This window comes from Atractosteus spatula, chromosome 18, assembly GCF_055471065.1.
Source record: "Atractosteus spatula isolate fAtrSpa1 chromosome 18, fAtrSpa1.hap1, whole genome shotgun sequence".
NCBI lineage: Eukaryota > Metazoa > Chordata > Actinopteri > Semionotiformes > Lepisosteidae > Atractosteus > Atractosteus spatula.
This window is the reverse complement of record NC_142723.1, coordinates 11,398,246-11,414,305: the sequence shown is the minus strand read 5'-3', so window position 1 is coordinate 11,414,305 and position 16,060 is coordinate 11,398,246. Positions and strand designations below refer to the sequence as shown.

General features: G+C 37.2%; 1 protein-coding gene across 2 annotated transcripts in view; it reads right to left on the bottom strand.

The window, feature by feature from the left end:
- Nucleotides 1-1,710: 1,710 nt before the first annotated feature.
- The window catches only part of hs3st2 (heparan sulfate (glucosamine) 3-O-sulfotransferase 2), a 44,960-nt gene continuing 30,610 nt past the window's right edge, over nt 1,711-16,060 (bottom strand). For both annotated transcript variants that reach the window (XM_088936734.1, XM_088936735.1), the window contains one exon: nt 1,711-2,329. In XM_088936734.1, coding sequence (XP_088792860.1) covers nt 1,711-2,329 — 619 coding nt within the window. The remainder of the gene's footprint in view (nt 2,330-16,060) is intronic.

Here is a 16,060-nt window from a genome sequence, read left to right as displayed (position 1 = left end):
ACCCAAGCTAGTCTTTTATCAGGGATATTAAGAAGAGATAAAGAAAGGGCTTTAAAATAATTCTATAGTTGAAAGTTAGGCTAGGCTGCCAAAGACCCAATTTAGAACTGTCTACAAGCTTTCTACTTCTTTCACTACAGAATTTCCACTACGATAATCCATTTCGACAATGCTTCATGTTATTCAACCTGTAAGATGCCATACTGAATACCAGCTGTTGTACTGGGGCCTAGGATGCCAGCTTTAAAAAATGTATCATTTGGCATTTCCCATTTTAGCTTCATAAAAATACCTTTGCCCTTTATGTCCCACATAACAAAGTTTTGAATTCTGATAACAGCCAAATGAAACCAAAATCATCCCAAAAATTGTATTGAATACATACTGGGCACAACTTTGTGAATATATACTGTAGTATACATAATGTACTGTATACAGATGCAACAGATGGAATAGGATAAGATGAGGCTGTTATGGTGATGTCACTTAACAAGACTCTCAATAGTCTTCAGTCTTCAGGTGAAACCCAGCCCTGTAGCACAGTGGGGCTTTCCCAGGGTGTGGAGATGACTGGGGTATTAAGTTCTGACTACACATTCTACATACAGTACGTGCTTGCCTATTTATCACCAGCATGTGCGTATGAGTGTGTTTTTAAGAAATGAAAATTAATTGACTAAGCTAACTTGACCTTTCTGCAGCTTTGAAGGTTGGCCTGGGAAGCTTTCAACAACAACAAAATCATGATTACTGAGCTGCTCTTCACATTTTATTATGTCTTGGTGTACCTCATAGGCCATGATTAATTAATCATGTTTTTAGAATTCTTTTCCTCCATTTAAAAAAAAACATTTTGAGGAGGAGCTAGTAAAGTTTTCAGTCATCAAGCTTACTATTTCTTTCCCATTATGAAAAAAACAAATATCATTAGTTTATCATGGCATAAATCTGTGCTTTATTCACAGGACAAAATATTGTTACAATACAATAAAATCTGAGACAGGTTTTCAAGCATACATCACCATTTTCATGGGTATATTATTTAATTATTTACCTCTTTGGAAATAAAGGTATTTATTTCAAAGCACTTTAACTTACAGTGCCAATTCTAGTTTTTTTTTGGACTGGTCAAAAATGTGAAAGGCCTTTGATTTGCAGTCTAGTTGCCTGAATAACTAATGTTACAGTGCACAAATTGTGATACAACAGCAGAGGTTCATGGTAAACAACAAAATTCTGTACTGATTAATAAGCAGCTGTAGTAACTTCCTCTTGACGATGGAAGGATCCGGAGGTCAAAATTCCAATCTTTGTCAATTTATTAATAGTTATATCTCGGAAACCATGAAAAAAATGTGTCTTATGATGTGAAGGGTATGTCACTCTTCAGCAGGAGAATGTACTTTACCTTGCAGTACTGGAATATCCTTGATTTTAAGATGAACTTAGACCAATCAATTACATTAAAACCACAGCTTGTTAGCCCATTTAATCTTCTAGCAAATATCTGGACTGTTTAATTCAAAAACTGGTTGCACCAGAAGACTTATAATGCATATCTGAACCGTTGCTTAACTTACGAGCCATCAATTGGCTTACACTCATGCAGGCAGAGTAAAGGTCCGATCAAGACAGCCAATACTTAAGGAAGACTTTGCTTTATCTTTCTTCTGCATGGTGCATACGAGTAAGCTTCCAAACCACATGAATCTAGTCCCACCTAAAGTTGTGTCCTACCATTTCGTAAAATTTGATATTATATGGCCTATAAAAGTCTCTGAGCTGCTCGATGACTTCTTGGTCTATCTGGACATGCGTTCTTCCCTTTGACTTGCCCAGGCAGCGGGGTAAGCTGCTGCTCTCCGGCTTTTTGAGGCAGGGGAACCCTTTCGTCTTGTTGAAATAGAAGTGCTTGTCGGTCACGATCCGCTTGAGGCCAAGGAAGTCCTGCACTCTCCCCAGCTCTCCGGCAGGGTCGGTGATGAGCCTCTCCCCGCTCACAAAGTGGATCTGCGAGAGGGGGAAGTACTGCAGCCAGTTCTCCAGGTGGAACGCATACATTCCGATGCGGATGGCATTCCAAGAGGTGTCCACCAGCCCCAGGCTTCTGTTCTTGAAGGCCAGGGCCTCGAAGCTGGGAATGTCGGGTTTTTTTGACAGGGTTTGGGTGTAGTCCGAGATGGCCCTGGTCACAGGGTTGCGCACCACCACTATTAGCTTGGTGTCCCTAGACATATTGAAGATGCGTCTGGGAGCCTCTCTGGTTACAAAATAACTGGGAGTTTTCTCCATGGTGATCTGGCTGTCCAGAGTCCTTGGCATGAGGCTTCTGCAAACAAACAAAAAGGAGGTGAGGACACCACTGCAGTTTCATTTTCACTGGATCTGAGCAAACAGCTCTGATGTATGGATGCGGTTCTTTACAGACACAAAAGCTTTCATCAGCAGGAGCACTGTTATACTTATAAATTGGCCTAGATACAATATATTTCATTTCACTGGGAATATTGTATTCAGTTTTGTCACCATGCTACAAGAGGAACACTTATGCTCTGGAAGATGGGTTCTAAAGAGTCCTGTTCTAAAGGTTTTATATGCAACCGTGAAATCATTAATTTCTGAAGCTGTGGAACATTTCAATTACAACTAATTAAAGATTTTGAATTAAACAATTTAGAAGTCTTTTGGAACACAAACATGAATACTCTTCAGCCCTTTCTTAATGGAACAAATTAGTTGCTTAAGTGATTAAACATGTGAACTTACAAGTGTTTCCAATGTACAATATAGAAACAGGTCTACTGGACAGGGACTCTCTAGTACCAGGGCTGAAGATTTCCTTCTTTAGAGAAAATCTGATGAACCACAACCAGGCTCAGAAAACACAGCAGTCTACAACAGACTAGGTCATATGTAACAGGGTACTTATGTCACATAATCACATTGGAACCTGGACAGGTTGTTTATTTGGTGTTCGCCGATGTCTGGGGGGTGAATCCCAGTGGGTGCAGTACTGCACTTGTCACAAGGGTGCTGTGATTCGAAACACAGAGAATTATACAGTATGTACAGTACTAGTATCTGAGGTTGCTGCAGAGGATATGGAGGGGCAGAATATAATCTGACATTGAGATTGCTAAAAATAATTATTATTTTTGGCTGTTTTTATTTTTTCCTATACTCATAATGCTTAAGTGATATATCCTAGTGTCTTAAATGTGCTTGTGGATGTATCAACACATTTTGTTGCATGCTTTACCAGTTACAAAGTTATTTGATTTTCAAAATCTACAAGTGAAATAATTTACCAATGCTTTTTCTTGAAGCGGTTTTGTAATTCTGTCAACCCTCACGAGCAGAATAAACATTAGTTTTTTTAAAAATCGGGCCAATAAAAATCCCATACATTATCACGGATCCTTTAAATGTTGCTTTTCTCACTATTGAAGACAAGTTATTCCACTGAGTCTTATGAAGCCTTTATTTTTCTTTCATCCCTCTACAAACTTGAAAGCATAAAATAATCAATATTCATACTACTGTGAGATGAAGGGAAAGCACAATGGGAGTAATGGTAAATTTGTCTTTAAAAAATGCCTATTGTCTTCAGTACAGACTATAATAAATGAAAAGTTTCTTTAACAGCAATAATGATCAGTGGCTAAGAATGCTAGACAAAATGCTGTCAATGTAAAAGACCTTTCCCCAATCACAAAAAACGTTTTGCAGGACTAAATGTCTAAATTGACTGTATTTCTGTAGCATAAATACTTTTATCGTACAATCTACAAGACGAGTAACAAGGATTTGCATTACAAGAAAAAGCAGAATAAGACAAAAACCTTCCCTAAATGCCCAGGAGATCTCCAGCTCAGTTAATTCAATGTTTTTGTTGTTCACTTTATGTCTGAACTCCAATCTATTTGTCAAACACTCATTTTTCAAGCAAAGCTTCTATGCAGAAAACACTGAAATGTCTTTGATCTTCACCGAAAATACCATGTGATTAGAGAACAAAGTCCCCTCTGGTACTGTATGTGGCTTTATCTCAATCTAATCTATTTCCAATGTGTCCTCTTTAACCAAAAATCTCAAGGAAGCTGAACCCCACAAGCAGATATATTGATGTGTTCATAAAACCAAGATAAATGTTTAAAATTCAAATTAAATAAACATAGTCATATACTGTAGCAGAACAAAAGCAACAGCACTGAGAAGACTTTTTAGCATTTTGTTGAGTTTTTTTATGGCTTACCCTGTTTCACTAAAAAAAACGTTTGATGGCTTGAAGGTAACTGTAGCTTCTTGTAAATCTGTAAACTTCAAGTACATTCAAACTTTATTTATCATGTTGCTTTTCTTTATATGTTATTTGCAGCTCATGTAGTGAAATTTATCAGCTTTCCTTCAACCTGGGTCATGGAAAGTGCTTGAAAGATGGATCCACAATGACAAGGAGCCCCATTAAATAAAATCAGATTATTGTCAAACACAGAGTGAAATGAATGTGGATGCAAAGATATTTAAAAAGCTGTTGTAAGAAACATTTACAAAATACATGGTTCAATTTTATTTGTGTATTTTTAATATGATTACTATTTTGCCTTTAAACTTTACAGTACTAAGGGTGACATTTGTCCATTTTCTGTTGGTCTGTTTACTGTATGTCTACCAATAATTAAAATAAAATATTCATTCTAGGGCTTAGATATTCTAAAAGAATGTACAGAGCATGATGATAAAGGGAGTGAATTCAACACACACAAATTCCATTAAGTGCCTTAATTTTGTTTTCCAAATTATTTCTGAATGGTAATGTAAAGAAATGTTTAATTGAAGCAAAATCAACATTAAATTGGCAAAATGTTATCCAGAATATTTTTCATACAGCAATGCATATAACACAAATAAGCACATTTGATTATTTTTATTAATTTAATCAATAATTAATCTGCCTGTATTGGGTAAAGCGGAAAGAAAATGGATGGATGGAAATAATTTATTTATTATTGGCAGATGTTACATTTTCTAAAGTAGGCACTTTAGAAAATGTGGTCTGTGATCTAAAAGCACAGCCTATCTAGTGATAAGTGCTGCGATCTGCCAGCTCCTATGGAAACAACATGTGAGGGTTTTGGAGAAGTAGTTAATTGAAACTTATCACCAAGAATGTGTTCAAAATGACCATCACTGATGTTAATTGTTTAGTTATTGATACTACATGACTGTGTTTATTTTTTTTTTCATCTTAAATGCATTAATAAATTGCCTGCTCAGAAATATCTGTATCATGGCGATACACAGTGATTTATTTTTGCTCTGTACACCAAAAAATGACAAAGTCAGTCCCCTGGGAAACAATTACTTACGAGAGAGAAGGCAAGTCTTATATTCTTTCTAGGGAAGGAATGTGATCAACTTCACATTGTTGTAAGCTTAGTGTCAACAGTATTTTTTTCCATTTTTACATGTTTTTTTTATATTAATGCAATAGCATCTGACTGATCAGTCTGCGGCATTTTTATCCTTCATCTCTGTTGTTCAAAACTTTGAATGGTAAGAGAAAATGCTGCTACTGTATGCAGAATCTCCATCTGGCAATGACAGAGTAAAGCAGTTACTCTTTTTAAAACTGATGCACTGTATGTTCAAGGAGTTTGATCAAAGACATTTTCTTTAAAATTATATACAGCATATATTAATGGTGTCCAACGTTTTCTTAATCTGTCTGCTTTATGTCAGTGTTGTCTGTTGAGAACAAAAATAACCTTTGTATAGGGGGCTGAAACTTCTGATGTCTATTGCTTTGCAGAGAAAGCAATTTCCAAAAACAGCTACAAAGAAGCATAACCTCCCTCTTTACCCTGTGAAGCATAAATAAATGAGGATACTTGCCCTTGGGCTATGGGTTGAGTGTCATACCTCTTTCCTATGCGAACTTGATATCATTATTCAAGTGAGCCATCCTCACCTGACTATTGTGGCTTATATGTAAGCACTGCTTCCAGTGCAGTGTCTTTAATTAAAAAAAACAATGTAATACAAACATATCCTCTGTCAGCACACATTATCATAGTACTGTGCACACTATACTGCCTTTGTCTGAATAATGGCAAATAGCTGTTTTAGCTTATCCTTGTAATTCTTGCCTGATTCTGCAAATCAGCATTTCACTTCAGTACAGAATAAGGGAGCAAATCTCACTTTGTCTGTGTCTAACACTGTTGTTAGCAGTAAAGTAGCCATTATTTTATAAATTAATTAACTGATTTGGAAAAGATAAATATCCAACTGATGCAATTAATCATTAATAAGGGTCACCAGTTTGCTACCTTTAGCGCCTTAATTATTTCATAATTAGCAGGAATTAGTTGCCTCAGACAACTGCAGCGGTGTGGATTGGATTGGTTGCAGATTGAGTAGGCTTGCCGCATACTGAGGTGATACCACACACAGAAACCCACACAAGTTGAGGACTTGAAGAAATGTGATTGGCAAATAGAATTATAGTAATGCAGGGTCTGGTTATTTGGTGATTAAATGGAAAAAATTAACTAATCCAAGATTACAGTATGTTTTCTTTTAGTCATGATGCAGATTCTTAAACACAATTCCAACTGTCATCATGCTAGATTACTTCAGAAATGCAGCAATTTGAAACCAGCGAGAACAGTACAGTGTTTTAGCTTGTGCAATTATCCTTATAGGTAAGTGTTTGCCTTGTGATGTTTTATGATAGGCATATCACAACAGCAGCAACTATCATTGAATAATAATTTAAACTTCTCGGCTTCTTTTCTCATAATGAAAAAATATCAGCATTATGTAATTGCCGTGAGATTATGCAGCAATTACAATACTGGTGGGAAACAAACCCTAATAAAAGAACTAAATGATGCCATTGAAATGTAAACTAAAGTAATACAGTAGGCTTTTATCCTGACAGGGTCGATGATTTATCTTGAAGTCCAGGTGCTTTGAGGTATAAAAATAACAACCGTCCCTGCTAGGCATTCATTTAAAAGATGTGTTTTTTTGTCACAACAAAAGGTAAAGAAATGCTTTCTTTTCTTTTCATCCTGTTATGCTGTTCCTTCCCTGTAATATGTGGGAGACACGGTCACATACACACTCCATGTTCTGAAATAGTGTAGGATTTTGGGACTTTGAAACTCAGACGTAGAAGGAATGGCTCCGCTCCTCTGCTCACTTTATTACCACATAGCACTCAGTCATTTGAGCTTTAGGATGTAGCCCTGGATTTGGGAAACCCAAAGTACAATAATGAAAAATTCCCAGGTGCTTCAGGCCTCCATCTTCAGGGTAACTAAAAAGAAGTGCTACGTGTCACACCTTTAGTGATGGCTATTTGTAAAGTACCAGATACAAGTCTTGAATTTCTGACAGTGGGTTTGCTTCTTTTGTCTGATGCATTCCTTGACTGTATCAGGTCATATTCCCCCATTGAGGCCTTTCCTTTCAGATTGGTTTTTAATAAGAATTGAAAATTACTTTTAGATATAGGACATGCAGTCATGTGGGCCTTGTTTTAAAAAAAAATATCTGTGGTTAAAAATGTAAAGGCGAGAAAGCCAGCAATTAAGGATTGTAGAGTGCTGTGTAAATTCCCTTTGAAATACTACAGAAAGTGCAGACCTGTGGAGACTTATTAGATGCTGTACTGTTTCAGTTCCTCAGATCCTCCTGTCTGGAACTTTGTGTTAATACCCTTGAAGTGAAGCACTAGGCCCCTCCTCATACAGTAGGTAGGTCAAAGGTCATGTCACTTTCTTCTTGTCATGAAACTATTTTTTTTGTATTTAATCGTGAGGAGCTTGTAGCATAATGAGAGAGAAGAAGCTAAAGTTAGGAAGTATTAGTATCATGCCCAGAGCTTTATTTCTACTCAGTGACTTCCAAGCCACTGTGAATACATTTATATCTTACAAAACTATTAACAAGCGACATTCCATTGTGCGATAGAGTATTGAGGTGGTCAAGTCATCCAAATAACTCCTGCCTTGCTCCCTGTCCTGTCTCATTAATGCCCCTTAGCACTGCCATTTCTTTAATTGTACCCAAGGATGGTAGCACACTCTTCCAGTGACCATAATAGCAGATGAAATGACACAGGCCCATAAGAGACACTTTGTCTCTGAGATGCGTGGAAGAACGGCTAAACAAAGGTCTTGAATTCTGCTACCTGTGTTTTACAGAGGTTCTTAAAAACTCAAAATTTCTACTTACTAGTTGTTTTTACACTTCTCATGAAGTTGAAGCAGTGAAAAAGCTTACTGTTTGAATTTCTGGGTGTTATACTGCTGAGAGTTGGTTCCCAGAACTTGGTGGGGGGTTAGAGTTTAATGCTATGGTCTTCAAATTGGTGCCTGAAGGGAAAGAGGAGGACATGATGTAAGAGCCGCTTGCTCCTGGTCATGTGGGACAAAGAATGCGACTCATGGCAGGACCCCACAGGCTGTTCTGCTTTTCTTTCTAGGCGCCATCTTCAATAGTTTAACCCACCACATTCTGATGGCTCTGTTTCATGTTATTTTACCACATGATCTTACTTAAGTCACCCCTTTTAGGGAAAAGGGATGTGAAAGTGCCAGTGAATATCAGGGGAAAGGAGCCCTTGTGGGACTGCAAGGCAACATAATTAAAATGCTCACAGACACATAGCTGGAAAAAGCATCAGTTTGTAATTCAGATGAAGAAGGGGGTAAACAGGACCAAGGATTTAGAAGCACAGACTCAGTGAATGACCCTGGAATTCAAAGTCAATTGAAACTGCACCTATTTTTCTTGCACATATCCAGAAATAATGCCAAAATTATCTAACAAAAACCAACCGGCTCAGAAAGCCTAGTACTCATCAGCCCTGGTTCCAATGGGTCACATCATTTTGTTCTTTTTTCTGTGAAAGAACAAGTAAAGGTTAGTTCCATGCTGAAAAACAGAAAGGAGAAAGACAACATTTCAGCTGTTGGGCTTGACACCTGAAGAAGAAGCCTTCTTTCTATTTTTCATTATAGAATTAAACTTTGCTTGTTCTTTTAAATCATATTAATGATCATCACTTCTTAATTGAACATAGAGCAGCCAAGCATTAGCTTGTCCGAGTTCTGATCTAAAAAACACAAAAAGAGCTTTAAACTTCCTAGCGGATATCTGCACATCAGCTAATCTTTTTAAAGAAAGTCTTTTAGTTCTGTATCAGACTGTAAGTGTACCCTGGAATAATCTGTACAGTGTGGTGCTAGCAAAAATATTAATGTCAACAAAGCTGTGAATGACACAAAGTGATAAAGCAAACAATGGATTTACAGCACTGCATTCAATGGAAATATTTCCTTTCAAGATGTTCCAAGTTTTATGTGTGTGCGCTCCACAAACATTTCACAGATGATTAAAAACTAGCAGGAGAATAATGAATTGTTTTGTATCCAGGAGTCTTATAATGAACTGCCTTGGTGTTTTGTGCAGCACATTAAACATTCCTACAGTTTGTAATTATCAATTCATGGGAAACTTACTCATGCATATTGTTCAGATTTTTTTTTTCTTTCCGATGAATTGATAGCCAATGAGTCTGCAGTGACTGCCATATCCTGTGTGCGACTGCTTTATAAATCTCATTGACTGTGGCTTTATTTGTCAGTTTGCCTCACATTACACATTACAGAAGGGCCATTTGCATGTGCCATACAATTTCATTTTAAGCCACTGAGACAGACTGCCTGTTGAGGCACTGTGACAATCTGTGTGTTCTGTTAGTGCTGGCTGTTATATGGGGGTTGACTGGAGTAGGGGACAATAAAAGCAATACAGGCCCTAGAAATGAGGCATTGAGACTTGAAAAGAAGATTAGAAACTGGGAAAAAGGAATCAAGTCCTTGGAAAATTAAACAGAGGGATTAACCAGCAGATTTGGGGATTGTAATGATGTAGGACCATACAAGAAGAAACATGGCACAAAAAATTAAATTTAGACTGAGAAGCCATGGGATCTGAAGTAACTAGCAATAACATTTTTATAGCAAACCAGCATGATTTTAATATTAAAATGACATGCAGCAGAAAAAAATTCCAAATGCGCAATTCGAAAGCAATGCTTGAGCTCAGTATGGAAAGTTCAACAAGAAAGGTCAGGTTAGGTCTGGAAGAAAAGCATGCACCGAGCACAATTTTTACCCTAGTTTATCAGCTTCCTAAATTAAAGACTTTCTTAATATCAGTGGCAGTGACACAGGAATGGACAGAGTGGAGAGGACTTGAACTGATGCCCTCTGTCATTGGAGAGCTCTTTTGTATTGTTGTTTTTCTTGGCTGTGGCAGGAGATGTTTCACTCCTCTCCTCTCTGAAATGTCCCTAGTGTGAGACTGAGATCCTGCAAACCATTGTAAAGTTATTAGGTCTCTGCTGGATCTTTTGTTTCCAGTCATAAATCACTATTATCTTTGATATAGGGAATCAGAAGAAGGAGTGGCATCAAAAAATCTGGGGCGCTGAAAATAGGTCAGCAGACTGAGGCTTCTTTTTAGGGTAGCCATCATTGTCAAAAACAAATGGAAATGTCTTCTACATTTATGCATACATTGAGGCTGTAACAATTGCATATTTATGTTTTTGCTCCAGCACTTTGCTGTGTGACATGTAATCCTATGTGTGAGTCATGTTCTTGTGCAGCTGTTCAACTTGCAATGGGAAGTAAGAGACAAACTGCAGACTCCCTTCTTCCTATTGTCTCCTATGCAAAATTAAGGCAATATATATTCAGAACTAAAGATACAATAGTTAATTTACCCTTCACTTAAGCATTTAAAGGGCTTACAATCTTAGTTATAAATTTTTCTTCTGGTAAAATCAGGTACTGTCCTGTTCGTTTTTACAATAAAAATATTTAATTAATAGATTAATAAAATGTATCATAGTAACATGTGCTTGTCAACAAAGGGTACCAATAGCTTACAGGCTTGGTTAAATATGGAATTTGAGGCAGCTGCCCGTCGTATGCTTGTTATACATCTGTTTATGCGCCTTGACTCTGTAATTATAAAGCATGTTTATGTTATTCTGCTGTCAAATAGTGGTGGCTACTGTCATGTCTTTTGTAAGAAATGATTTTAAAATGCAGGGAAGGAACAATAAAGGGAATGAGTGGGTGTGGGTTCTGAGCATTCAAAGGCAAATCAAGTCAGAAATTGTCAAAAAAGTATATATATGCTGTCATATGGCGTATATTTGAAAACATATTCTGAACAGCCTAACATATGAAGGGATCCTCTGAGGTGTGTTTCTGTGCTGTTTTGAAATGCAGGCTCTTTAAATTTTGGATCCAGCAATTAGACGAAGTTTATGATTGTAAGGTTAAATACAGTACATTTACTGATGCTTACTTTGAGGATGTTTTAGGGATGAAGCTTTTACCCAGGATGACTAGGATTTCCTCATTTCTTTTGAAAATAAAGAGGGAATTGTTTGAAAAACAAATCCTTGGACTTTGTAGTACCTCATAACACAGAAAAGAAAATTTGCAAACAAGAGGAGGCCATTCAACTCATCTAGCTTGTTTGGTTGCTAGCAGCTAATTGCCCTTAGGATCTCATCCAGCCACAACAACATGGCCGGGCAGCTTGTTTCAGACACCTTCAGTTTCAAAAGCACCACCCCTTAGATCTTATTTATGTTCTTTGGTTCATGTTTCCTCATACATTTCAAAGAAGTCCAGCATTTTCATTTGATTCAGCTCCTTATCTTTTTTTGTATTTTCTCACTAACATGTCCTTGAGTCATAGACAGTTGAGAGTAAGTGACACAATATGAATCAGCCTGTAGCAGCATAGCTCAAGTGATCTCAACCTGCTAAACTCATTAACACAATTCTGCAACACCCAGAACTTAGCTTCAGACTGTGAAAATGTACACAAAAATGGAGAAATGTTAGTGAAAGTTATTTAAGTTTTATAAAGTGATCTTAAGATCTTTTACACTAAGTGGCTAAAATATTAGGAAATATGAGCAATTAAGTTGCCAGTGATGTGGCATTATGCAGGGGGGCGTGTTCAGTGTGGAGGCGCTGTTCAGTGTTCATCTTAAAGTGCACCCACAGCTGCAGCTTGTCGTTAATAAGCCAGAATAGCTGTGGTTGCAAACGCAACGCATCGCTCTTAATCCATGGCCCTTACTCCAACGCATCCTCCACACTGAACATGGCCCCTGCAAAATACTATAGTGATTAGAATCTGCAAGTTGCTAGAACATCTTTGACAGGGTGTATTCTGAAAGACCAAATTCATCTGAGCATTGATGATTGTGATGTGTGTACGACTAAACTGCACTCCCCACAGGTTCCACAATTTTTCCATAGGACTGGGATCTAGGGATAATTCAAACCAGTGAAAGTGACGTCTCATGCGTTCCAAGCTAGCAGTAGATTGCCTGCCATTCATTTGACAGGGGGTTCCTAAAATTTTGGCTGATGAGTGTAAATCAAATAATGATAGCTTGAAGGCATTCTGTATGATCTTGACTGATGATGATCACTGTTTATAAATTGCTCATGAAATGCATCCCAAGATCATTGCACCACTCAGTACAGAGTGTTATGAAGACTCAAAGAGGTCAAACAGAAGAACTGATCTGATTGTAGCCCTGAGATATTTTTCTACTTGCCTGTCTATTTCAACATGTATAGTATCCTTCTATCAGAAATGTTGGAGTAATTGAAGGCTGCTATATATACTTTGATATTTGTTGTTAGGTTGTATCTTTAATGGATCAAACTCAGCGGGTTATATGGAATATGTTCTCAGAACATTTCTGTTTGAAAGCCTTTTTTGCTGTCAAGAACATGCATGTTCCAGATGCACTCCTTCAGTGCATGAAAAAGAGCTGCACCTTATGATATTTTCTATTCTGAATCAATATCTTTATTGGTGATACCATCTCTTAATGTCAGCATTTTCCTCGCCTTAATGCACATGTAGCACATAAGTCCAAATAAGCTTTTTCAAAAAAGCTAAGTCATTTTGTACAGCCATAGGGAACACAGCATAATCTCATGCAGCCTTATATTTCATCTCCAAAGAAAAAAGCATTTATTTTCACAAATACATAATAACAATAATAAATGACAACATTCAATGTACTTTTTTATTTCCTCCTGCATATGAATTCTTGTATTTGTTTTTTGCAAACCTGAGGTGAATTTCTTTTAGGGTGAAAATAACAGTCCTGCTAATGAGCAAACCTCATTGGAACAAACTTACTAAATAAGTGTAATTTTATATACACTAAACATGGTCTCTGTTTCCCCTGACTTCTTCCAGAAGCAGATTAATTGCAGTTTAGCCGGTATTAGCAAGATGCTAATTACTGGAGCAAGCAGGGGTTTGTGATTTAAAACAACAGGGGTGCAGACTTTGCACTGAATCCTGTTTGTTTCACTCACTTGCCAAGTGATTTAGAGCTCTGGTTAAGGGCTTTCCTGAGGTAGGCACAGCCCTCAGTTACCTGTGAGTCCCACAAATATTTATCAATCCACACTGATTAATGGATCTTGCAGTATGTGCCAAGATGTCTCAGTTAGCCTTACTAGATTAGGGCCATTAGAAAGTATTTATCTCCCCTGGAAGGAAATGGTACTTTTTGTGTATGTGCAGCACACAAGGCAATCATGCTTAAGAAAGAATGTGCTAAATATATTAAAAAAACTAAATATACTCATTTCTGCGGTAAAATAACCTACTGTATATTCATTCTGTTTTTCAGGGTAATTTTGGACATTTTCTATTCCACATTATAGGACTGGTAATACAAGCCCTTGGTCCTGACTGATAACACTGCCTTATTGTAGATACTGCGTAACATTCTAAAGTTCCTGATGCAGACAAATCTCCCAGGTCTTCTGATATACACTACATACAGGTTTTCTCTCATTAATCTAGGCCTGGTTTCCATCACCAGGGTATTTGCAACCTTTAATTAAAACAAGCCTATTTCTTTGACAGAGCCTACAACCTAAAAGACTTGTGATAACCTTCATTAAAACCCTGAAGGACCAAAGAACTCATCATTTTCTGTTTCGTTTTATATGCTGCTGCAGATGCACATTTGCTAGAGGAAAATTCTGTTTTAAATGAAACTTTTCTTTCTGTGGAATTTCTTTTTTGTACTTTTTTTTCTCCTAATTCTTAGCGACTGTAAACAAATATATGATAAACAACATAAAAAAAACTGCAAAGGAGCTAAAAGCTTCTTCTGCTGACAGTCATGATGAGATGCATTTATTCATGTTTTAACAGCAAGCAAACTTTCTCTTCTTGCTTTCAGGGGATTATTTCTGAAAATGCATTTTTATGACTGTTTTGTCACTACTAGACATCAGGTGATATGGACGTTTCCATCTGATCCCTCCATGTGGAGAAGCAGTGTAATACTGTACAAGATTACAAAGTCGGCTATGAGGAAAATAAAAAATAAAAAATAAAACCAGCCTGCAAACAGGAAGAATTCCAAGTAACTTAATCCCCTCATATCAAATTATTGATGATGCTTCTGGGATGTGTTTGCAAAAAACATCCAGTGTGTGAGAAAACTCACATATGTTATGAACAAAACTTTTCAACTGTTTATCATGTTTGTTCTGTTTGCTTAGCAGCTTTTCTTGAAATCAATAATGATTTTGATGGCGACCCTTATTTTTCTTTTCATAGAAATATGAGACACAGACAAGCATTTTAATGCATTTGCATTAAAAATAACTGAAGCCATAAGAATGTACTTGACTTTAGATCCGTTGGATTTGAAAGAGAAACCCCTGGCTAAGTGGTGACACAGCTGGAAATCACTTTAGTTAGTTAGATTTTTTAGTTACTAAAAAATCAAATTTTTTAGTTTGAGATGCACATAGAAAAACGTTAGCATCTGCTATATTTCGTTAGGCAGGACAGACATTCCAAAAACCCTAGGCCAAACTCCCTGTCACGGGTATGGAAATAATTCTATAATGCTTTGAACACATCTGCTCATTTAAGCAAGGCGCAGTCAACAAAAGATTCACAGAGTGACAGATGTAAGAAACTAATAATGATTACCTCTTCTCATTTGTAAACTTTGTTTATCACTGTATCTCTCTTTCTACCCACATGCTCTCATGCATTTAGTGCTTGGATTCCCCTTGGAGCTTTCCTATTAGTCAGAGCAGAGAGAGGCTGTCGACAGGGGCTCCTGCAGTATCGGGTCACTTGCTTTTCTTCTGGTCCAGAAAGCCACGATGCTCTGGGCCACAAGGCCAGACGCAGCTCAAATGAACAGCAAAGAGAGAGGAGGGAAAAAAAAGCTCAATTCCAAAACTAACCAACAAAGGATCTCCTGCAGAGTTAATACATCAAAAGACAGATTTTTTTCTTAGATCAGGGTTTCTTTCTATTTCCTACTTTTGCGAATGTTTTTAGTGGCAAATGCTACTTAACACCAGAAATGTGAGAAACCTGCCAAAGTGTGAAGGAGAAGGTCCCCATCTGTTCTAGAGTTTCAGTTTGAAGGTAGCCTTAAAATACACACACTGTATATAGCCCAACACACCACAGAAATAGAGGAGGTATTTTCACCCCAAATTGTTCATTATGAAATTATAATTAACCTGTTTCAATATGATTTCATTAGAGGTGGAAAGCTATTTTCAAAATTGTGTGGTACCCTGTGTGCATACAGTGGAAAATATCAATGTAATCCTTTAACTCTTTAACTTTGAGACAATAATGGTCATCATCTCCACAATGCAAGAGTTACTTAAAACGTTCTGCACGGCCTCATAACAATGACAGGCACCGGGCATCTACTGTATATAGCTTTCTTAACTAAGTTGAGCACCTGCATAGATATATGAAAAGCAAGTGCTAAAAGATAATGTTACTACCCTGGGAGTTGGTTTAAAGAAAGAATGGTGGATCTTTGATCCATGTGCAACATCACTGCCAGTCTGTGTCTTGCTCTTTTCTTGGTGACAGACATTAACCTTAATTAACATTAATAATAATAGACCCATGTCACACA